The sequence below is a fragment of the Gopherus flavomarginatus genome, chromosome 2 (genome assembly GCF_025201925.1).
Source record: "Gopherus flavomarginatus isolate rGopFla2 chromosome 2, rGopFla2.mat.asm, whole genome shotgun sequence".
NCBI lineage: Eukaryota > Metazoa > Chordata > Testudines > Testudinidae > Gopherus > Gopherus flavomarginatus.
This window is the reverse complement of record NC_066618.1, coordinates 22,306,021-22,330,371: the sequence shown is the minus strand read 5'-3', so window position 1 is coordinate 22,330,371 and position 24,351 is coordinate 22,306,021. Positions and strand designations below refer to the sequence as shown.

At 41.8% G+C, this 24,351-nt stretch overlaps 1 protein-coding gene across 3 annotated transcripts in view; it reads left to right on the top strand.

Annotated features, from left to right (window-relative positions):
- Positions 1-24,351, top strand: part of PTPRN2 (protein tyrosine phosphatase receptor type N2) — a 1,080,816-nt gene that overhangs the window by 289,331 nt on the left and 767,134 nt on the right. For all 3 annotated transcript variants that reach the window (XM_050942222.1, XM_050942220.1, XM_050942221.1), the window contains exon 3: positions 9,218-9,331. In XM_050942222.1, coding sequence (XP_050798179.1) covers positions 9,218-9,331 — 114 coding nt within the window. The remainder of the gene's footprint in view (positions 1-9,217; positions 9,332-24,351) is intronic.

Here is a 24,351-nt window from a genome sequence, read left to right as displayed (position 1 = left end):
ACTAAATGTGCTATTACTGAAGACAGGCCAGTTGCACTGTAAATTAGCAATAAATATCATATTTGAGTTTATAATATCTTTCCTGTAGCGGTTTGGATAAGTTGAGGTAATTTTTTCCCATTTTGCTCTTATCCCTCACACAGTCCTGAAAATTGGGAGCAGTTGGCCAGGTAAGTCCAGCTGTAAACCAGCATAGTTTACAATGAAAAAACTGGTTTTGTTTGGAGTGTCGTCTCAATGGAAAAGACAGCAGCCCTAAAATCTAGTCACCATCGTGTGTGTTGTGTCTGGTCAGCCCACTCTTCTCTCATCTATTTTTTAAACTGCTGCTTTTTCTGATACAGAAAATCTTTCTCGCACAGAGATTTATGTTCCTGCTCTCCATCTGTTGCCCTGATTGAGAGATCCCAGCTTCTTACAATTGGTTTTTGTCATTCCAGCGTTTTACAGTTGATATTTGCCATGTATGTAGTTCTTTAATCCCTTAAAAATCTCTCTTCAGGTAATTGAGGTTCTGTTTATATAGTGCTATGGGACCTTGCGAACTACTTATTAGCAGATTAGCGCAAACAGCACAGTCCCCAGAATGTCTGTCCTCCTGTTGCTGTTGCAGCTAAAATCAGTTCCTCTTTTAGAGGCAGGAAGAACACACATGCATGTTCTTCCCCGGAGTTACTTCCCGAGGCAAGGATCCTTCACATCTCAGTGGAGACACACTTTGTAGTGACTATCTTTGGCCAACAGTCAGCACTACAGTAGTGTTTATGTAATTGCTAAATTGTATCATTCTCAGTGCCAGCATTCAGCTTTGAACGTCAGCATTGCTTACCAATGTTGGGGATCTGGCATTCAGTAGCACTTTAAATATACTTTTACCTCAGACAGCAGTAACTAGCTTGTCAGTGAGAACACATACTTGCTGATATTCTGGTTTCATTGCTGATCCTAGCTAATAGGTGGGTCAGCTGGGTATTTTTCATCATCCTGACTGTTACTGGTGTGGTTGGATGCCATGAAGAAATAGAGAAGGATAATTACATTAAGAACAAAACTCTTGTGTAAAGTCACCATAGAGACGTGTTGATTAATAGTATAGCCAAATGATTGACTACGCTTGGGGTTTATTATGAAAAATGTTTGAGACCAAGTAACCAAACATAGCCAATTTTATTGCTAAAAATCAAGAACAGTACAGCACAAGAAAGAAGAAGTTACTTCCATCTGAGAAGCTGTTCATACAGTCAGTTCACCTTAAAAGAAGATGTGCATCCCAAAATATGCATTCAAAATTAGCTATATTTATACATTACCCAAGTCTAAAATCCATCACTGAGCTTTTTACCCTGTTTTTGTGGTTCCAATTTGTATCCCTTATTTCTTGTTTTTGAACATAGCATGCCAAACCCGCTGGGCCACGAAGTACTACCTTGTACTCACGTGTCTTAATATTCAGAAGGTTTATATTTTCTACTGCCAAACGTTATGTTTAGCTTTGCAAGGTATTGTGAGATATAAATGTCCTGACATAAATGGGCAAGAATGAACCTAATACAACTTAGCATAACTTTGTACTGACATTGATATATACAGTAAGATAATATATATCATGTTAATGTGACATGTAATACACATTAATGTGGTGTGCAGTATGTATAACATATACGCTGGCTAACAGAAGTTTTAGCTCTTTACAACTAAAGCCATTCCTTTGCCATGTAATCTTTATGACTCTGAATTTGTGACATTTCCAGCAGGAATTTCAATGTGAATAGGAACTGAACTGAAGCACTTGTGTTGTTGGAAAGGAGAAAACAAATAAAATACCATTCAAAATGTAGACCAACCCGCTTCCCTCCTCAACCTACCCCCTAAAAAAAATTCTGGTTTGGAATATATTGGAGGGGTGGACATATGTGGTATTTGAGGAATATGTCTTTTTCTCAGAGATTTAGGATTCTTTTTATGGTAGCATTATTTGCCTGAGTGATTTCTCTAAATCCATATATGTTTTTAGCTCAGAAAAAAAATATTTTTGGCTGTTATTGACCTTCTGTTATTGACTGTTTCTAAGGTCAGTGTTTTACTTTTATTGCAATACATTATGCCATTGATAGCGAAGTCAGATCCTTGTTAAATACTGTTTTAACAAACAAACAACACAATTAGCAATGTATACAACTCATAGGAATTCTTAGAAAAGCAGTCAGTGGGTGAATGGGCCACAGTTTTCTTCATACCATCCTCCTTTTTGTGATCAACCAACGTTGTTTCTTTCAAGAAATATTACATTATCAGCAATAAGGTACATACGTAGTTTTTTATTTTAATTTTTTTTAAAATCACATAGCTACATTAAACACTGTTTCACAAGTCTGTCTACCATGCACATTAGTGAAGGTTTGGATCTGGGTAAATGGATACCTATAGATGTCAGATAAAATGCCACATGGATCTCCAGTAGCTTAGTTTACCAGCTATTCTGCAATATTCACCTACAAGCCTGACATCAGAATTGAGCCCGGGGCTGAAGCTGTCCACCAGGTGCCACTGTTGCTGTTCAGAAATAGAAGTACAAGAGGATGCACGAGGCTAAACCTAGAAAAAGCAGAGTAAAATGATAAACCAGTTTTAAAAGTTTAACATGGAAAGGTGCTTGTAGGAAGTCAGCATTCTCTGGAGAGCACTGTATGTTAAAATTCTGCAGGTGCGGTAGGCAGCTTTGGAGATTGTAATCATGAGTTATTCTGAAGAAGTATTGGTATGAGAATTTTAAGCATTTTCTTTTTCAAATCATGGTTTAAATTTTCAAAACATTGCATGGGGGATACCAATGTAGAACCTATTATTGTTTAATTGGTGTTAGATGCACCTCTCTTGTGAAGTGTACTTAAAAATGGATGTACAGAATATATTTTGTTCTCTATAGAACAAAATGTTTTTAATAAATGGAACATTATAAGAATGTTGTTTACTGTGTACCATGCATGTAAATCTTGAATATGGATTGTAGGTCCTCTGTCTTCTGAAATAAAAAGCCATTGACATGGAAGGTTAATGTACTGTTCTAGAAATCATAATTGAATCCTTTTTAAAACAGCTTTGAAAACATGCACATTACTGTACAGAATTCAAAAGAGAGGGAAAAATAATATATATTTTAATAATGTCAATAAGTTTCCTATAATAGCTGTTCTCTGCATAGAAAATGTATGACCTTAAAGTCCAATATCTTGAGACTTCCATGTCTACAAGAAGGTACTGTGTGTCCCAGTGGAAGTCTAATGATCTCCCATTTCCAGTTGTATAAAAGTTCTGTTTTTAACCATGTAGAGTCATGCGATATCAGGCCTTTGGTTTGTCTTTAGTTCAGGATTTAACATTAATGTCCCTGCAACAATATCCAGTACATTTTGGGGGGAAATTCCACATTTAGGGGGGAAAAACAAAAACAAATCTATGTTTCTGGCAGATTGAATTACTAAAAAATGGCAGCTGTTTGAAACTGCTTGAAGGTTTGTAGTGGTAGAATAAGTCCTTCGATTAATGGACAGAGTGCAGGTGAGATACTTAAGTTGATAAATACCTCTTGTCACATACATAATATCACTGTATATGCTTTTGTGTATTTAGGTGTATCTACTGTAAATAATACACAGGTACAAACTTCAGTTTTACGCATATTGTAACTTTATAACATCAGATAATCATAGTAAGGAAGGTATGGGCCTTGGTCCACTTATACACTCTAACTTTATTAACCACTCTATCTGGAAGGTCTTCTAATTGCCTGACCATTACAGGCATAACAGCTGAAGGAATTGCTTCACGTGTACAATGAAGTGCCTAATTTTAGGACTTGCAAAATTCACTCACTTGTCAGTGTGATATGTATATTTCCTTGCTGGCCATGGAGACCTAAGTCATCAATTACTGAGGAATGTAAGCTTTTCAGTCAAATGAAGGCATAAGGATAGGGCCCTACCAAATTCCTGGCCATGAAAAACGCTTCACAGACCGTGAAATCTGGTCTCCCCCCACCTATGAAATCTGGTCTTTTGTGTGCTTTTACCTATACTATAAAGATTTCATGAGGGAGAACAGCATTTCTCAAATTGGGGGTCTTGGCCCAAAAGGAAGTTGCAAGGGGGTCTGAAGGTTATTTTAAGGGGGTTGTGTTATTGCCACCCTCATTTCTGTGCTGCCTTCAGAGCTGGGTGGCCAGAGAGCTGGCTAGGTGCCCAGCTCTGAAGGCAACGCCCCTCCAGCAGCAGTGCAGAAGTAAGGGTGGCAAAACCATACCATACCATCCTTCTGCGTTGTTCCTGGCGGTGGAGCTGCCTTCAGAGCTAGACTCCTGGCCAGCAGCCGCTGTTCTCCAACTGCCCACCTCTGAAGGCAGCGCTGCTGCCAGCAGCAGCGCAGAAGTAAGAGTAGCAGTTCCACAAATCCCCCTACAATAACCTTGCAGTCCCCACACAACTTCTTTTTGGGTGAGGACACCTACAATTACAACACTGACATTTCAGATTTAAATAGCTGAAATCATAAAATTTATGATTTTTAAAATCCTATGACCATGAAATTGACCAAAATGGGTGTAGAATTTGGTAGGTCCCTACATAAGGGGGAGAGACAGACTGACAACTCCAGGCCTCTGCTCGTGCTCATAGCTTTTCTCAGCAGCGGTGAAGTGGGTTTAGCAATACTTTGGTCAGTTTTACTGGTGCTATACGGAATCCTGTGTGCAAAAACCTGTCATAGTTGCTTTACTACATCTATTTATGAACTCTCATCATCTTAAGAGACTCAGTGTTTGATTTATCTAATTACAATTTTTAGATGTCTAGCCATTAGTAAGTGAAGAGTGATTTCAGGATGGGTTCTTGGGATGTATTTCTGTACACAAGGATAGTCAAAGAAGGAACCTGATTAATCCATCTCTTGTGTTCCTGAGTATGTTTTAGATGGTTTGAACAGTTTTTTCTGATAGCTCATTTTACCGTGTTACTTTAGGCTCAGTATAATAAGCTCAGAACTCGAATGCTCTACAAAAGCTTTGAACTTCACCTGGGTATATAGTGGATAATCATCTAAAAACACTTAATCAAGAATTGCTTACGTTTTGTGAAGAAAAAATTCATATGGTGAATCATTATTTCACTCAGCGTATATTTTAGGAGACTTTGCTTAAAATAAACTAAATGAGTCAGCTGCCACTAAATAGATTTGCCTTCAAGGGGAAAAAGGGCACTCCATAGATTTTGCCAAAAGCTTTTTTTGGTACCTGCTGAGACTGTGATGATGATTGTTTAGCTTATTGTGATTGAAACATTTTAAGACAAGTAACATTACAAAACCATATCTGGCCCTTTCACACAGGGGCAGCTCGATGTTTTTTGCTGCCCTGAGCATGGCAGGCAGGCGGTTTTCAGTGGCGCACCTGTGGGCGGTCCACTGGTCATGCGGATTCGGCGGCGCGCCTGCGGGTGATCTGCTGGTCCTGTGCCTTCGGAGTACTCGCCGCCGAATTGCCTCCAAAGCCGGTGTGCCGCCGAAAGCCGCCTGCCTGCTGCCCTCACAGCGACCGGCAGGCCAGCCCCCATGGCTTGCCGCCCCAGGCACACGCTTGCTGCGCTGTTGCCTGGTGCCACCCCTGCTTTCACATAATTCAGTACCCAGATATCTCTCATGAATGCAACGTAACATTTCTTTCCTCAGTGGTGAATGGAACCTCCATTTTTCTATAAGAATTGCATCACCAATGTACACTAATTCATCATAAACAGATCAGTAATAATAAGCCAGGGATGAGATTTCTCCCTTTGCCTCCTGCCTTCCCTCAAGAGTCATCCCTCCAGAACTTGTAATTTGTCATAATTTCGTGTGTCACCTTCTGTATTTTATCAAAAGAGGATGGTAGGTGTTCAGTTAGCATAGGTACTTGTGTTTCTATATCATATTCCGTGCTATTCTATGCTCCGAAAAAATGTGCCCTAGATAACACATCTGCCATAACAAAGATCTTACCTGATGCATGACTTTGGTTAATTTGGTACTTTTGTAACCTCAGCAGCAGTCTTTGTATTCTAAGAGTTGTTCTAGACCCTGACTTTTAAACAATGGCTTTTAAGAGTTTATGTTCAGTTCCTAGTGAAATCTTTCACAACTAAATACAATAGAAAGCATCTCTCCATCTATTTGGATGGATTCATTCCTCTAGAAGTAGAAGTCACCTAAAAATCAACATGTGTCATGCATTTAACACAGATATTCCTGATATAAGTATAGGGGGAAACTACGATGATAAATATCATGGGGTAGCTGTGTTAGTCTGTATCCACAAAAACAAGAAGAAGTCTGGTGGCACCTTAAAGATTAACAGATTTTGTGGGCAAATAAATCTGTTAGTCTTTAAGGTGCCACCAAACTCCTCGTTGTTTTTACGATGATAAAGGGATACTACTAGTGGCAATGCTTGACAAATTATAGTATTTTAATGATAACCGTATGTTTATATTGATCTGTTGTCTCAATGTTTCTTCATTCTGGCATGTGTGTGGAGTGGATGTCTTTCCTGAGTTGCATTATTTCTCGGGGTACAATTTTTTTTGCAAAACTTTGTATAAACAAACAATTTAACTCTGAAGGTCTTTCCCATTTTGTCTGCATTTAATCACAACTTCAATTCGTTTCCCATTGTTGTCATAATTTAGCATTTATTACACAAGTGTAGTAACTTTGCCACTCTAGAGGGAGCTCTTATACTAACACAATAGAATAACTTATTACAACATCTGGCAGTAGATAAGTACAATTGACCTGGAAAGGTGCTTACAGGCCAATGTAATGTGCAATAGCAGGTAAAGATCATAATACCACAAAAATGGGTGTGTCATGCCTCCGAGGGAGCCATTTTAGAGATGCCATTTGGAAGCTATAGTAGTAGCATGTCATTCTCTTCCCATCTCTCTTCTCCTATTGTAATTAATGGAAGTTCTGGTTCCAGTGGCACCCAGGAGTACCCCTTTAATTCGTATTATGTCAGCATTTCAAGTGGAAGGACCAAATAATTAGCTGATTCACATATTTTGCCTCTGCTGTTCCTATAACTTTATTTAGGTTCTTGGCACATAACTCAGATCAGACTTTGGACCTAATCCTTAATTTTCGAGTTTGACTATCTTCATTGTTTCCAGTGGCATCAAGCTGAAGACTTTGCATGAAAGTTGCCATCCCAAATGCAAGTTTAGAAAGAGATAAGTGTATCAAGTAAACTTTTAAATTCTAGAACTTGCAGAAGAAATAGCTTTTCAGACAACGACTCTTAAAATATTATGTAAAAAAATGGTGTAATTGGAATTAAATACAAAGTGTGTTCTAGATTCTAGACTCAGATTAATTTTTTTTTATTGAGCTGAATGTAAAACTAACATAGAATAAAATACTCCCAATACCTTAATTGTTTGTATTATTTAATGTGGGTTTCTTAATTCTAAACCACTGAGATTTGTAGCCTAGTTATTTTTAACCACTTGAGGTTTTATGCCCTACCCCTCAAGGTATTTAAGCACACGCTAACCTTTACCATGTGAATAATCATGTTGACTTCGATGAGACTACCCATGTTCTTGAAGATAGGCATATGCTTAAGTTCCTTGATGAATCAAAGCCTTATTTGATCATAATGTATTTACTATACATTGATAATTCTTGATTTTTTTTAAAGAAGTTTGATACTGTGACTATTTCAAACTGCATCAGGATTTCAAAGTGAGATCCAGTCGTCATACCTGTTTATGTGCCTTCCTGTTGAAATTTTAGCTTAAAAAATAATTTTCAGAAATAAAAATTGAATGAGGAGATGAATTTTTAATGTGGGTTAATCCTATTTGGCATTTTTGGGTTAGGGAGGGTTGAAAAGGACACTGGAAAATAAATGTCAGTTACTTTCAATTATTTATTTACATGGAATAATGAAGGTAATACTACATTTTTTCTTCTACGCCACATACTTGCTTGTTTTCTAGACTGTCATATGTGCATTATTCATCTTTTGAGAGCAACTGGGCCAGTTGCTTCTCTCAATATTCTTTTGATTCTGCAAAGTTCCATAGAAGTGAATGGATGCTTGCAAATTAATACCTGATGTTGGTTTTTTTGCTAATCAGATGAAGCTGTTCTTTTTAAACACAAATGTGATATCAGACGTGCAGTAATTACTGAGTTAAAACCAGCACTATGCAGAATATTTTTCTAATTAAATGTGTTGCATCTGAATGGCTTCCTTTGGATCACTCTGTAAAGCAAAACTGTACTGAACAATAAATGAAACCACTTTTTTTCTCTGAAACCTAAAACTGCAGATGGTCAGAGTGTATGTGAAGCACCAACACTCTGAATTAGTCTTTTATATGAACGAGAGAAAGGTAATTTGAAGGATTGAACTCCCCCCTTCCTCCCACACATACACAGGAAGCTCGTCTCAAAATGAACAATTCTCTAAATAAAGACTAATTAGGACCTAAATTAATTAGAAGGTGTGATTTGAAAAGACATTGATGAGAAGAGTCTTGTCATTTTAGACAAATAGAATGGAGCTAAATAAATTAGGCTCCATTAATATATCATTGTTCTATGAGCAGTTGTCTTTTACTGCATTCATTAGAGGGTACTACTTGAAATGAGCCTTTGCTGAGCATTATGGATTCAGCATGCATTTACTAATGCCTAGCACACAATTCCTACATTAAAAATATTTCAACAAATCCTCATAATTCCTGAAAATTAATATTTATATTTTCTGGATGCTTTGCTTTTCATCTGGAAAGTTTGAGATGCTGAACATTAATTTCCTCACACATACACAGTTGTCAGAAAAGAAGCCTTACATCAGAAGATTTGGAAGCCAGAAGTCTGAAATTACCTTTTTTTTTTTTTAAAGTGTAGTCGTGTAACTTTATAATATACAATAGATCCTCTCTCCCGCCTCTACCAGGATAATTTTCTTCCAGTATTATTTATTCTGATAGAAAATGCATTGCTTCATGACTACTTCAAAATTCCAGTAATCCTTTGATGACTTTTTAAAACTGTGTTCTAAAGAGTTCCTGCAGTATATAATTAGGACATATTGCAAGTGCACATCTCATCATGTGTTTCTTCCTTTCAGAGAATGAGAACAATTTTTTACTTTTCCTTTCCCCTTCTTTTTCTGCAGATGGAGCGTTTGGGAGATGTCAGCGAGTTCCGGTGATAGATGTATATAAATACGAAATTTCACCCCCCATTCTTCAGCACCTAAGGATCATCTTAGAGAAGCTTTCACATAGAGGTACAGTAAAAATTGAATGAGAGTGGATCCAAGAAATGCGTGGGGCAAAGGAGCAACACTCCGTGGTGTAGAGTAGTGTCATTATTTTCTGTGGGTTTTGGTATTGTGTGGTACAGAAAATTTAGATCAGTATGTTTCAGGCCGGATCCTGCAGTTCTTATCCAGGCAGAACACATCCTGAGCCAGTGAATATGTAGCAGTGTTTTGGTGAAGCATCTAAAGGAAGTTTGTGTCCCCTCTGCAAACCATGTGTGTCTGTGCCTTCAACCTTGTCTATACTGAAATTTTAGCCATTGGTGTACCTCTACAAGTGTAGACATGGTTCACACTAGCACAGAGGTTCTCAAACTTCATTGCACCGCAGCCTCCCTTCTGACAATAAAGTTACTACATGACCCCGTGTGTGTGTGTGTGTGTGGAGGGATCAGATCCTAAGCCCTACCACCCCGGGATGGGGGAGAAGGGGCTGCAGCCCGAGCCCCATTGCCCGAGGTGGGGGTGGAGCTCAGGCTTAAGCTTCAGTCCTGGGTCCCAGTAAGTCTAATACTCGTCCTGGCGATTAAAATGGGGTCACAACTAACTTTGGGGTTCCGATTCACAGTTTGAGAACCACTGCACTAGTGTAAATCATTAGTAGCTGAGGAATAATTTACCGTACATTTGAATGCATCACAGAACATTACAGGATAAAATTGCATTAGGCTCCCAGTTTGCTAGGGGTTAACTTTCCATCAGCTAAGGATAAATTCCTAACTTCCTAATTAATTCCTGTACTTTATTTGAACTGCTCTGGTTTCATTTAACAACTAAAACTAGTATGGCTCCAGGAATGATTAGTGAATCTTCCTTGAGATAATCCCTACTCTCACTCTAAAGTGACTGAAAGGTTGAAAAGGTAGAATCTGTTTTCCGAATGGCTTAATTGGAATTAACAAAACTTAACTTTGAACAAAATGAAGAACAGTAACTTGAACAAACTTCTTTGTGCGTTATAAGTGAATAAACACATCTGTTTTGGAGACAGAGATAAAAGCAGGAAAGCATTGTAATTTTAATCTTCATTTTAAATTGTTCCAAAATATACGTTGGAATGATTTGTTATACACCCTTACAGGACCCCAAAATAGCCTGCGGATTTATTTCCTGTCCAGTTGCCTCCTACTGATGTGAACACCAGTCAGTGCCTGGCTGCATGTAATAGGAGGATGGGAATGGACAAATATAGCTTGCAGCATCCTAGCTTGCCCTTCATTAAGGGCTAAATCATTGTCTTGCAAGCAAAGCCTAAGTCATTGGTCTTTGCTCAGAGCAACTTTGTAAGAGCTGGCGAGAGGGAATCCTTCCTCATCTGTGAGTATGATATGGGGCAACTGTAAAGCCAGGTACCTAGTGACTACTTAACTGTCTCTCAGCTCCCTGCAGGATTTGGAACTGGTGGATCTCCACTTTCTGTGGACCCCTTGCCAGACCCCACCACTCTCTAACTTGCTCATGATCTATCTGCCATCCCCATGCTCTTGTGCAGAGAGCCATCACTGAGCTTGTTTTGGTACGGGATTTCTCTGCACCTGATCTCTGTATCTGGAGCCCACCATCCTAGACATGTTGGCCTTTCTGCTGCATTTTATCCTTGTAAAGGGGCATGCAGTATTTTTCCCTAAGGGAAATCTTATGCATGAAATTTGGACTGTCTCCTGCTTAGTGCATTGAAAGAGACTGATGTAGAATATGCATATTAAATACCAGGTAGGGAAGGAAAGGGTATGTCACTATTAAAACTGGTTCAGGAACTCTACAAAAACACACAGAGGTGTTTATCTGCCTGCTTGCTCTCATATCAGTTTCAGCTCTCGTCTAATATTCTTGGCAATTAGGAACCATGGGCACCTTAAAAATATCTACAACAGATACATACAATACACACATTCAGTGCTTGTCACACTTTCTCCCTGCTCTCCCCATCCTTTGCAAATACTGGTGTATTCATTGTGCATAAAGAACTGGACAAACAGAACCAATTATAACTCTTCATTTGGTAGAAATGTTCAAGTGTGTCCATTGTTGTGACAGTTCTGCCAGGTTAGTTTTATCTATGTTTACCCAATCTATTATTCTTATAATGAGGTTTAGAGGGAAGTCTTTGTTTTCTACTGTAGCTATCAAGTTCCACACTTCCAACCCATTTGTGTCAGTTATAATGATGATCATTTGCATGGTTAATACTGCTTTCCTGTGCACTGTACAGAATATCATGTCCCTTTCATTCAATATAGACATAAAGGAAACGTGCTCATTCAAGATCACGCAGATGGTCCAGAAATACTCAAAGAAAGTCTTAACTTGCTCCAAAAGATCGCTCCATGAGCAGTTCTAATTTCCAGTTTTGCCCTGTCCTTCAGCAGCACTCCTAACTATCTCTGCATCAGCTAAGGCTACATCTACCATGAAAAGAACAGGATCAAACTGCACCTTTTGTTACTGGCATAGCAACATGCCACACAGATTTTACCTGAAAGATTGTACAATACATCAATTATAATTCATTTCAGAATGAGTAAAATTCCTGTTAGCAGCTGCATCAGCCATATTGCCAGTTAAGGGTATTTTTTGTTGCTCGTTATCTTGAGTGGTTCTCTAGTATCTTTGGTCTTAATTTTTACAATGGGTCATTGGTTTTTATTTCCTGATTTTTACATTCTGTCAATAGTACTAACTTCTTTGTTTTCCTCTGCTGGTAACATGCCCACCTCTATTTCCTTATTGCTAATTAGGCTATCTGTCCTCATTTTTCTTTATTTTTGGTGTTATTGATTACTTCCAAGTGATGTTTGTGATCAAAGCAAAGGCCAGAAGGAAAGGTTGTATGTTCAGATACAATAAAATAAAGTAGAATGTAGCACAAATAACACATCACAGTTTATTCTGCCACCCTTAGTACAGTACACTAGCAAAGCATACAATACACAGTTGAATGAGTCATACTATTGATGTTAATCTCTTTAATAAAGGATCTTGACTTTATGTTGAATTAAATTTTCACAAGGGTACAATTTTCATGGCTTTTTTTACCCACTGGGATTATTTCTGTTTTTGTCAGCTGTCAGTGCCTTGCTGCAAAGTTTTGTTTTCTCACAGTACTGTAATCCCACATGGCATTTTCACTCATGCTGTCCTTGTCAAGACTCTGGCAATGCTCATTATGAAGATTTTCTGAAAAGTTTATGGACTTGGGTATGGGTAGGGAAAAAGCCCTTCTGCCGGTTGCTGAAATTTATGTAATAATAAGCTGCTTGTGCCACTGGGCCTTCTATAATGTATGAGAAGGAGGTAAAACATTTCTCGTTCTTCTTCGAATGGCTGCACATCTGGGTTCCACTTAGCAGTCTGCGCATCTGGTGTGCCAGAACTGGAGAGCTTTCTGCAGCAGTGCCTGTTGGGGCGCTGCACATGCCCTGTGCCTCCAGAGGCTGCATATGGGCATCAGCCTCAGTTCCTTCTCACCAACCATCTCCTGAGTCTGCGCTCCCTGTGTGGTTTACCTCAGGGTTTTTTGTCTATGCAGCCAGCAAGTTAGATTCCTGCCTTTTTTTCTTAGTTAATAGTTGGTTAGTGTAGTGGGGTGGACTTCCCCACTCCCTGAGAGGATGGGCTGTGGCAGGCCAGGGAGTCTGTGCAGCCCGGGAGCCAATCAGAAAAGGGCTTATGGGGAGCTAATCAGGGTCCAGATTGGAGGGAACCAATCAGGGCCAGGCTCACCCATATATAAAGGCTGCCCAGAGCAGGAGCAGTCAGTCTGTCCCAGGCCTTTGACAAGGGAAGGTCAGTCTCCAAGGGGGAGACTAGCACCACGGACAGTGCAGTGCTGGGCAGGCTCAGGGAGGCTAGAAAGCTCTAGCCCACAGCCACCAGGCTGCAGACCCTGAAGGGAAGGGCCTAGTGGGTGCAAGGGGCCGTAGGGGAAGCAGCCCAGGGAAACAGACAGAGGAGGGGAAAGAAAAAGGACAGTGAGGCTGATGCCAGAGGGTCCCTGGGCCGGGACCCAGAGTAGAGGGCAGGCCTGGATCCCCCCCTTCCTCCTTGCAATACATCCAGCCATTGGCCGTAGGGAGCAGCCATTATAGACTATGCCCCATCCCTGACAAGAGGGATTAGACTTTGGGGTGTGTGGTTGCACATGGTGGCTGGAGTGGAGGACTGCTGATCACCGATCCCCGGAAGGGGGTGTAGATGTACTAAGGGGCACTGCCGGAGGGCAGTGGCCTCGAAGAGGATGCCGCTGAGCAGGGAGCAACGCGAATCCAGCGACAGCAGCAGAGAGCAGAGGGCAGAACAATGGACAGGACACCACCAGGAGGGGGTGCTCCACTGGAATTGAGCTAATTCCCAGAGTCACCAGCAGGAGGCGCCGTGGGTGGTGAGTCCCAACCGTTTACTGTTAGTTAGTAGTTAGTTCTCAATATCTGGTTTTTTTACTGTTTTATTTGTTTTAGTCAGTAAGTTTTGGTGTGAGGCGCCAGTGGCATGCACTCTCGCCTGTCATTAAGCAGTGCCCATCATGTGGGGTGTCTATTTTAAATAGTGACACCCACCCCCATGCATTGTCTTTTGTGTCTCAGCAAGGGACACATTAAAGAGAGTTGTAGTATCTGCAGGAGCAGGTTATACCGCAAGAGGACCCGCTGACCCCAGTTAATCTGTTGTCTTCATTGTTCGATGGCTCAGTGGCCTCAAGTTCCTCCTCCCTAGTTTCAAAGGATTTAAAATCCTATCAGGACATATTGAGGAAGATGGCTGAATTGTTAGGCACAGAAGTTGAGCTTGTCCAAGAGAACATGTTCAAGCTTTTGGACCTTGTTCAGGCAGCAGCCCATGGGAGAGTAGCCTTGCCTATTAATGAAGCTCTTTTGGAACTGGAAGGCCTTGTGAGACATGCCAGCCTTCTTTGTGCTTGCAGCCAAGTGCACGGAGAAGTGATATCACATTCCAATGCAAGGCCTGAAGTGTTTTTATTTCTACCGTGCCCCATACTTCCTTGTGGTCACAGCTGCCAATGAGATGTTGTGACAGGGAGATTCAGATCGGCTCCCAAAGAATCCAAGAGACTTAACTTATTTCATCTCCTCTTTCCAGATGTGCATAGCTAACCAGCAGGCACTGTTAGCAAAATATAATTTTGTAAACTGAGAAGCAATGCTTGCTGATAGGCTGCCTGAAGATACAAGGGAGGAGTTCATCCTGGCAGAAGACCACTTGGTGGCCAATACATCACTCCAGTTGATGCTCAGTGTGGCAGATGCTTGTTTTGGGGGAATGTCGTCTGCAATAACAATGAGAAGAAGCTTCTGGTTACAGAACTCTAGTATAGCCTCTGACATCCAGCAAACCATAGAGAACCTCAATTTTGGTGGTCAGTTTTTGTTCTCTGACAAAACTGATGAGAGTTTGCACTCATTTAAACACTCCTGTGCTACATTTCGTTAATTGGGGATCTGTACTCCAGGCTCCAAGAGATAGCAGTACAGGACCCTATAACAACAACAATACTCTCAGCAGTATTACAGGTAGTCTGGATATCCTCTGAAGCAGCATGACTTTTTGAGGAAGAGGCACAAGTCACAGAGATGGAGGTCCTCCAGCTCTGACTCGAATCAACCAGCTTGTTCTCTGTCATCTTTGGGGAAACACCAGATTTTATTTCTCCCTCAAGGATAGCAATACAGCCACCAGCAATCATCCTGTCTCTCCCCCTAACCCTTTGGGAACAGATTATCCTAGTTTTTCAGTGCTCCAGAAATCAGAACTCAAAAATGAGGTCTAAGCACTGAGAGACTGGGATACTCTAGCCTCTCCATCCCCATCTCACAAAGCTGTGTTCCTTCAGAAAGTTCTGATTCTGCTCACTCTAGGTGCCCGAGAAGAAATCCACCTTCAATATCAGGGAAAGGGGTTCACAATACTTTCTGATCCCCAAGTCCAAGGGGATCTGAGACCCATACTCAACCTTCAAAATTTCAATAAGTATAGCAAATATATAAGATTTTGCGTGATTTCCCTGGCATCAATCCTTCGCTGCCTAAATCACAATGACTGGTTTGCTGCCCTCATAGATTCATAGACTTAAGCTCAGAAGGGACCATTATGGTAATCTAGTCTGACCTCCTGCACAATGCAGGCCACAGACTCTCACCCACCCACTCCTATAACAAACCCTTAACCTATGTCTGAGTTATTGAAGTCCTCAAATCGTGGTTTAAAGACCTCAAGGTGCACAGAATCCTCCAGCCACTGACCCATGCCCCATACTGCAGAGGAAGGTGAAAAACCTTCTTGGCCTCCTTCAATCTTCCCTGGAGGAAAATTCCTTCCCCACCCCAAATATGGCAATCAGTTAAACCCTGAGCATGTCGGCAAGACTCACCAGCCAGCACCCAGGAAAGAATTCTCTGTAGTAACTCAGATCCCACCCCATCTAACATCCCATCACAGACCATAGGACATATTTACGTGCTAATAATCGAAGATCAATTAATTGCCAAAATTAGGCTACCCGATCACACCATCCCCTCCATAAACTTATCAAGTTTAGCCTTGGAGCCAGATTTACATCATATCTGTTTCCATGTGGCAGTATTGCCAAGTCACAGGAAATTTGAGATTTGTAATGGCAAGATGACATTATCAATACACAGTTCTTCCTTTTGGCCTGTCCTTGGCCCCAGGTGTATTCATCAAGTACCTCATTGTGGTGGTGGCATTCTTGTGGAGGAAAGGAATTCACATCTTCCCTTAGATGGAGATTAGTTAGCGCCAGGCAGATCTGAACTTTGAATTCTTTGCCATGTCCAGTTCATCATCCATCTCTTCAGTCATTTGATACTCATGCTGAACAAGGGGAAGTCCTCATTATTCCAACACAGGGGATCGAGTTTATTGGGGCTCTATTCGATTCTACAAAATTGATGGCTTTTTTCCCTCAAGACAGGTTTGAGGCAATTTGCTAGTTGTGCCACCTCACCATCACAGTCCAGGTATGTTTAAGGCTAGTAGGCCACCTGGTCTCATGTACTTACATGACTCTGCATATCAGGCTATGACCATGCATCCTTCAGTGGTGGCAGAAGCTAGTCTCTCAATTGATTTAATCAGGATTAAACAAAGACTGTGAATGGCTTGCCAACTACAAAACCAGTTTCTCCTCCCTTGGTTTTCACACCTCAACTGCAAGAACAGGGCCCCATCCTCCCTGATTGAACTAACCTCATTATCTCTAGCTTTCCTGCATATATATATATACCTGCCCTGGAAATTTCCACTACATGCATCTGACAAAGTGGGTATTCACCCACAAAAGCTCATGCTCCAAAACGTCTGTTAGTCTATAAGGCGCCACAGGATTCTTTGCTGCTTTTACAGATCCAGACTAACACGGCTACCCCTCTGATACTCTCTCAATTGAACAAATTGGTCTGGGTTCTCCTGCAGTCCTGTGTTTCCTAGAGTGGTTGATGGTTTAGAACAGTGTATATCAGGTGTAGGCAACCTATGGCACAGGTGCTGAAGGTGGCATGTGAGATGATTTTCAGTGGCACTCACACTGCGGATCCTGGCCACCAGCCCGGGGGGGCTCTGCATTTTAATTTAATTTTAAATAAAGCTTCTTAAACATTTTAAAAACCTTATTTACTTTACATACAACAATAGTTTAGTTATATATTATAGACTTATAGAAAGAGACCTTCTAAAAATGTTAAAATGTATTACTGCCACGCAAAACCTTAAATTAGAGTGAATAAATGAAGACTCGGCACACCACTTCTGAAAGGTTGCCGACCCCTGGTGTATATGGAGGCATAGCATTTGCTCATCTCGTATGCATTCCCCTCTATTCCGCTCATCCATCAGATCATACTCCTATTGAAACAAGGTAGTGCCAAGATAATCCTCATTGGCCACTCTAGTGAAGACAGTGCTGATTCCCAGATCTTCACAGTCTCTCGATTCAACCCCATTGCTCCACCTGGGATTTCTGCAGTGTGGACAAATGTGGCACCCAGGTCCGAGCAGCCTGTCTCTCAGCATGCCTGCTGCCTGGTTGGATCAAGTAACAAAGGACTTGTCAGTGGCAATTCAGGAGATACTACTTAATAGTGGGAAGCAGTCCATTAGGTCCACCTACTTAGCTAAATGGAAGCATTTCTTGATCTGGTCCACTGGTCAGAGAATTCAGCCAACAGATGCTAAGATTCAGGACATTTCAGAGTACCTGTTACACCTTAAATCCTTGGTTCTTTCTCTGGGTTCCCTGAGAGTTCACTTAGCTGTGATCTCAGCAATCCATCTTTGCATTCAAAGGAAGCCATTTTTTCCCAATCCTAAGGTTGTTAGATTTTTAAAAGGCATTGTTGATGTTTTTCCTCCTGTAGAAGACTTGATTCCTCTTTGGGAACCTCCACTGTATTAGTGATTCTGATGTGTCCTCCATTCAAGCCTTTGGCAACCTATTCTTTGCCTGTCAGAAGACATTCTTTTTCGTTGAAATTATGTCAGCCAGAAGATTAGAGGTAAAGCTATATAGTTTGGTTCAGATGGAGTACCGACAGTTACTACTTTTGTTGAAAACGTAGGATCAGCATTTCGTCAGAACCAAACTGCACAGCTATGTGTATTTTTCCCCCAAAGACACATTCAAATAGAGATGAAGAGTGGCTTCATGCTGTGTATGTAAAGTGAGCACTGGCCTTCTATCTGGGCAGGATGAAATCCTTTTAGGCTATCTTCTTGTTTCTTTGTCTCTTTTATGCCGACAGAATTAAAGATGAGGGAGTTTCATCAGTTTCCAGATGAATTACTTCCTGCATCACAACAGTATGTGGGGTAGCAGACACCCCTCCACTGCAGTGACCGTCGACCCATTTAACAAGAGCTCAACCTACTGCAGAGTTTTTGAGGGATGTCCCCATATTGGACAATTGTAGGGCTGTAACTTGGTCCTCCATGAGTACGTTGACTAACCATTACACCATGCTGACAACTTACATAGCATCTGCAGAATTACTTTCCCAAAGTTTGCATCAGATCTTTAAGTAATCTCCAAGCTCCACCTCTAATAGTACTACTTGTGAGTCACTTGAGTGGAATACACATGTGCAACCCATCAAAGAATGGCAAAACCTTTATTATAAATGTTGTGCTTTGAGACATGGTTCACATGGATTTTCTATGATCTATCCTCCATCCCCTCTGCACTGGAGTTTTGAGACTCTCTGCGCTGGTGTTTTCTGGCTTAAAGAAACTGAGCGTGTTAGGCAGTGCTGCTCTTATATAGCCTTGGGAGGAGCCACAAGGACATACAGGCTGCTTGTGCTCCTCTAACAGGTACTGCTGCAGAAAGCTCCAGCACACACTGGGTTCACACACACCTGAATGGAATATATATGTGAACTACATCTTAAAAAAAAAACCAGTTACAATACAGGAAAGTAACTGTGTTTTTTCCCAGAGTTACAGAGCTGTCAAGAAGAGGTTGCTTAGACAGCACTGTCCATCTACTAGAGACCAGAATTACAAAGATAGCCAGGAAGCAAAGCACTATAGAAGGCAGGATTGATGAAATTGTACAGTCCCTGAAGGAGATGGAAGTATTTATCACTGGAGCTGGTCTTCAGAATCAACTTAACACGAGGCACTGTGAGAGATACCAAAGAAGAGAAATCCCAATGAATGCACAAGGTATTATAAATCCATTGGGCTTCCATATTTGTGTTAGTACGCACTAAAATGCCTGAACTTATTTACTGTGGTGGTGTTAGTAGGACTTAAAATATGTATTCATTTTCCTTTTTGTCCAAATAGTTTAATCACACAGTCAAAGAAATGAACGACACAAAGGGATCACTCATCCCTAGTTTTTATAAGATTCTGGAAAAGTATGAATGAAGGTCAAATTATCCCTGATGACCTTGTGAATTTATCAGAAAAATGCAAGGCAGTATCGGAGCACTTGGTGAAACTCCATTAAAATTCAAACAGAGTAAAAAATGTCACTAGAAAACATATTAAAAGCAATAATAAAAGAGGGTGATGGCATTTCTTTTATTCACTATGCCAGAAAGGGAATTGCATTTGTTTCCTAAAGCAGTTTCTGACCAGTGATTCTAAAAGGCTAATAATTAACAGCCGTTATTAAACTACTTTGGAACTGCAGCTACTACTGCAACATGTGTTATAAGAAAAAAGAGTTCATGTAAGAAGCCTTGGGCAACCACCCACTCAGAGTGCTTATATGGGACACTGTCTCATGCAGAGCAAAACATCCTATACTGATATTTAAGGAAAATTAAATCTCTGAATGCACCAAGGCAGCGCATTCCCAGACTGTTCAGCTTCCATTCAACATAAGTACTGACACTCTACATTTTATTTGTACAGTAACTCCTCACTTAATGTTGTTTCAAAGTTATGTTGCTGCTCCATTAGGAAATATACTCATTTAAAGTAGTGCAGTGCTCCCTTATAACGTCATTTGGCTGACTTTACAAGGGAGCATTGCACAAGTTCCTCTTCTCCGCCTCCTCCCCCTTCCTTCCTCCCTCTCTCCCAGTGCTTCCCCCGCTGCCAAACAGCTGTTTGGCAGTGCTTAGGCCTTTCTGGGAGAGGGAGTGAGCAAGCAGGGAAGCTGCCCCTCCACCCCCAGTCAGGCAGGGCCACCCGGAATGCAGGGGCTTTAGGGGCTGCAGCGCCACTCAGGAGGAGCAGGGGCAGCCGCGCAGCCAGCAGCTGGAAAGAAGCGGTGCTTTCCCCTTCAAAGCTTGCCGGAGTGAAGCGGCCCTTCTCTCCGGCTGCTGGCTGTGCTCCTCCTGAGTCCTCCGGCCTGTACTTGCAGGGCCACATTCCGAAAGGGGCTTTAGAGCTGTAGGCCAGGGTTCCGGGGCCCCCTTAGTCCAGGACCCTGCAGACCCTAAAGCCCCTGCATTCCAAGTGGCTCTGCCTGCCAGTGGGGGCGGGGGGAGCTCCCAAATTCATGACCATGGGGGCAGTGCTGCGCTGCGCAGAGCCACCTGCACACCCCCTGCACCAAACAGAAGCTACCCCAGGTAAGTGCTCTGCACCTCCTGCATGTCCCAGCCCTGAGCCTCCTCCCGCACCCCCACTCTTAGTGCCCTCCCAGACCCCGCACCCCACCCTGAGTGCTCTCCTGTACCGTAACTCCCTCCCAGACCCTGCATCCCCAGCCCTGAGCCCCAGGGGTAAGCCAGGGGCACCTCCCCACCACAGTACAGTACTGTACAGTATATAATGCCTTTTGTCTGCCCCCCAAAAATGTCCTTGGAACCTAAACCCCTGCATTTATATTAAATCTTATGGGAAAATTTGGATTAGTTTCACTTAAAGTTGCATTTTTCAGGAACATAACTACAATGTTAAGTGAGTAGTTACTGTATTGCAGAGACTGTAAAACATGGGTTTTTGTTTTGTTTCATTTTGTTTTTTGTTTTGTTTTGAGGAACAAATGAGAACGATGGTTTATGTCCCATTTGTTAGTGGGTTTGGCTTGGATAAATGTTTCCAAGTCAAGTTACTTTTTGCTATTGGATCTGACCATTCAAAACTCTAAGGAAGAAAACTTAATTGATATGGTTGTTTACTAGAGTTGCACAAAAAATCCAAATTTTGAATTTTTTCAGTTGAAAAGAGGATACATTATTTTAAAATGCAACCATATCTGTTGTATACTGTCTCTAAAAATGCTTTTTTGTGCATGTTGCCTTTTCAAACAATGACCACAGCTTCTGCAGCATCTACAAAGAAGGAAGTACTTACATGAGTCAAGACTTTGGCAAAGTGAATAAATATTGTAATCAACTTGATATATTTTCCTTTTTGTTTTCTCATTTATATTTACATTATCTTTTCTCTCCCTACTGCAGTTTTAACTTGTAGACATTCATTTTCTGTTTCACTTCACTTGACCTCAGTTTTATCAAGATGGTGTGGTATTATATGCAACATCATCTAAGGACAAAAGAAAAACTAATAAAAAAGTCAGTGGCAACTTCCAGAGTGGTTGGTTGGCCCTGGAGCTGGCAACAAATTCGCAGACCATTTATAAAAGTATTGTTGTATTTAGGCTCTTATATGAGGTCCATTGCAATGGTATCCTTGAGAAAAAAGGTTTGACATCTGGCTTGTGACATTATACAGTAAATCAGCTGTAGGCACCCTTTAGTAGAGGGGCCTCTGAACTTAATTGGGAGTGTTCCAGCTGGAAAGATGCTAAGTGCTGCAATCCAGCCTTGGAGACTACAATTCCCATGGTGCCTTGGGGGAAGAGAGACTGAGACATACTTCCTCTCCCAGGGAAAAGATGTAGTGGGCTCCATTTTGGAGAGGAGCTGAGATTACATTTGTGGAGTTCTTCCCGTACAAGGAGCTGATAGGAAGCCAGAAGCTGCTGCTATGAGACTGCCAGTGCTTTGATCAAGGAGGGAGGCTCGGAGGTGGTTGGTGGCTTCACTGAAGCCAAGGCAGAGGCTTTTGCTGTGCCTAGAGCTGACTGAGGTGGACCTGCAGTGAAGGGAGGGTGAGTAACCAGCCCCTTGTTTGGTGCCTGCAAGGGAAGGGGCACAGCAAAGAGACTTTAAGGGGTTGTCTGAGAAGAAGCAGAGTGGTCTTCTCATTGAACCAGAACCCACAGTTGCTAACATTGGGTTGAAACAACTCTAATCTTCAGATGGAGTGTGCAGCTTGGAATGATCTCAAATTAGGATTGTTCCGCCCTTTGTTACATTGACTGAACTGATACACTGAACCAACAGAGTGCTGTGTCCAGCTTCAAGGTCTTCGAGCACACCCATGCAAGCGTTTAAAACTCTGAAATCCAGTGGAGTGTCCACTCAGAGGTGGAGTAAGTGATGGCAGTGTAAATGCAAGTTGGATATGTTTCTGTGCCCAGGCAGATGCAGGCATCACCAGTTTTAGTTTCCTTTACAAGTAAAAGGACTGCAGCAGAGTGGTGGAAAGAGGATTCCCACCTATCCAACATCACCACTGGGATACTCAGGATTTCCTTTACTGTCAACCACATCAGGTGCCTGGGCACACAGGTGAGTGTTGCCTGCTCCTGAGCAACCCAGGCAGTAAAGGGGTACATTTTGGAGGCACCACTTGGATCCCTGTACCACTGGAAATTCTGCAGCAGAAAATCATTTATATCTATTTTTAAAAAACGTTATTGAAGTTCTGATTATTTTCCTGAAGCCTACTGGACTTTGAAGGACTCTGTTCGCTGTAGTGAACTTGTTATCTGCTATATCATGGAGCATCATAGTTAGCATCCTGTTCTAAAGGAAGATAGCTCCACTAAGTGCTGCCAATGGGTTGCTCATACCTGAAGGGATTTGCCACAAGGACTGCTTGGTCCAGTTCAGGTTCAGGTAGAAGGCATTTATGCTCGTGCCCTTCTGGAGGTGGTTCGCAGGTCACCATTCTACATAAGACATTTTACAACACCTACTTTCAAAGCAGGAGCCCAAAAGATTCAGCCCCAGGCCTGTAAGCTGAGCCCCACCACCCAGGGCTGAAGCCCTCAGGCTTTGGCTTTGGCCCTGGGCAGTGGGGCTCAGGCTTCGGCCATAGGTCCCAACAAGCATAATGCCAGCCCTGGTTATCCTATTAAAACAGGTTTGTGACCCACTTTGGGATCCCGACCCACAGTTTGAGCACTGCTGGCCTAGATGGCCTCATAACATCTCATTACCTGAGGATGAGTGGGAAGAGGTTTCTGCCCCCAGGGGTTTGAGCTTTTGTATTAAATGTCTACTGTTTGTGGGAAATCTACTAAAATACTACCTGCCCACCTTTTATTGATCTTTTAGGAGCTACAGCTCAGGCTATTCCTCAAGCTTACTGCAACTTTGCTTCTTTAGACACTTCCTACTACCACATCTAATGCCGATCCACTCTGGGTGTTGGCAGTGGGCATCAAACCTGGGACCTTTGAAGCTAAATACATGAGCTTCTACTGCATGAGCTGAAAAGGTACCTGTCTCTTAGCCAAGGCTGTAGCAGATTCATCAGCCTGTAGCTGGTGCAGCCACCACTAAAGGGGGACAGAGTGCCACTCCAAGCAAGCAGGGGGATACACACGTTATAAAGGGTAGATAGGTGGAAGTGGTTGAAAGAGAGGTTTTTATTCTGTGGTATTATAGTTTGTGTTAGTTAATGAAAGCCAAGAGACATTCCCTGGGTCAGGCTGTGCCATAAGAAATGCTTGACTTGGATGTGGTTTTATCAGCCCACTTATTTTTCTCCAGTGTTTATGAGAGCTGCTTATATATTTGAAAGAGATTTATTTCTTAATTAATGCAAGCAGTGTGGTGAGTGAAAAGATCTCAGCAGTCCTGCTCAGCATTTTCAGGTAGCCTGATGAGGCCCCAGCCCCTGCAGGCAGACTGTTACACAAATGTATGTTCATTTCAGATAGTACTTTACATTAACAGACGCAGTATTGTGACTCAAACCTTTGTATTCAATTTATTAACAGATTCCATTAGCGGGGAACCAGCTGCTCTGTTATATTCAGCATCTCATAGGGGATTAGATAGTATAATACTGCAAAAAAAAGTTCAATAACATTCATTCAAATGTTTGATTCAGTCATATACATTCCCCTTTTTATACGGTCTTTGCAAACCTTCATGGGAATGTCTGTTCTTTGCACAAATTCGTGTTTTCACATTTGAACAAAGGTATGAATGTCCGTCTCTCCCCAGAGTTAGCTTCCTTCACTGTGTTGCTCACATCTGCTGCCTCACTGCAATTTGGGGTTTTAGTCCTTTGACTGAACCTTTTCAAAAAAGTCCTTCCCCTTTGGGGAATCAACAAAACAAAGCAGGTTGTGCACTATAGTCCCTCACTGGACTCAGCAGTTGCTTCCTGCAGGCTATCAGCTTGCCCTCCCCTGGCCGGAACTGAGGTAGAGGCGACTGATTCCAGTCCAAGGTTCCTAGATTGTAAATTGC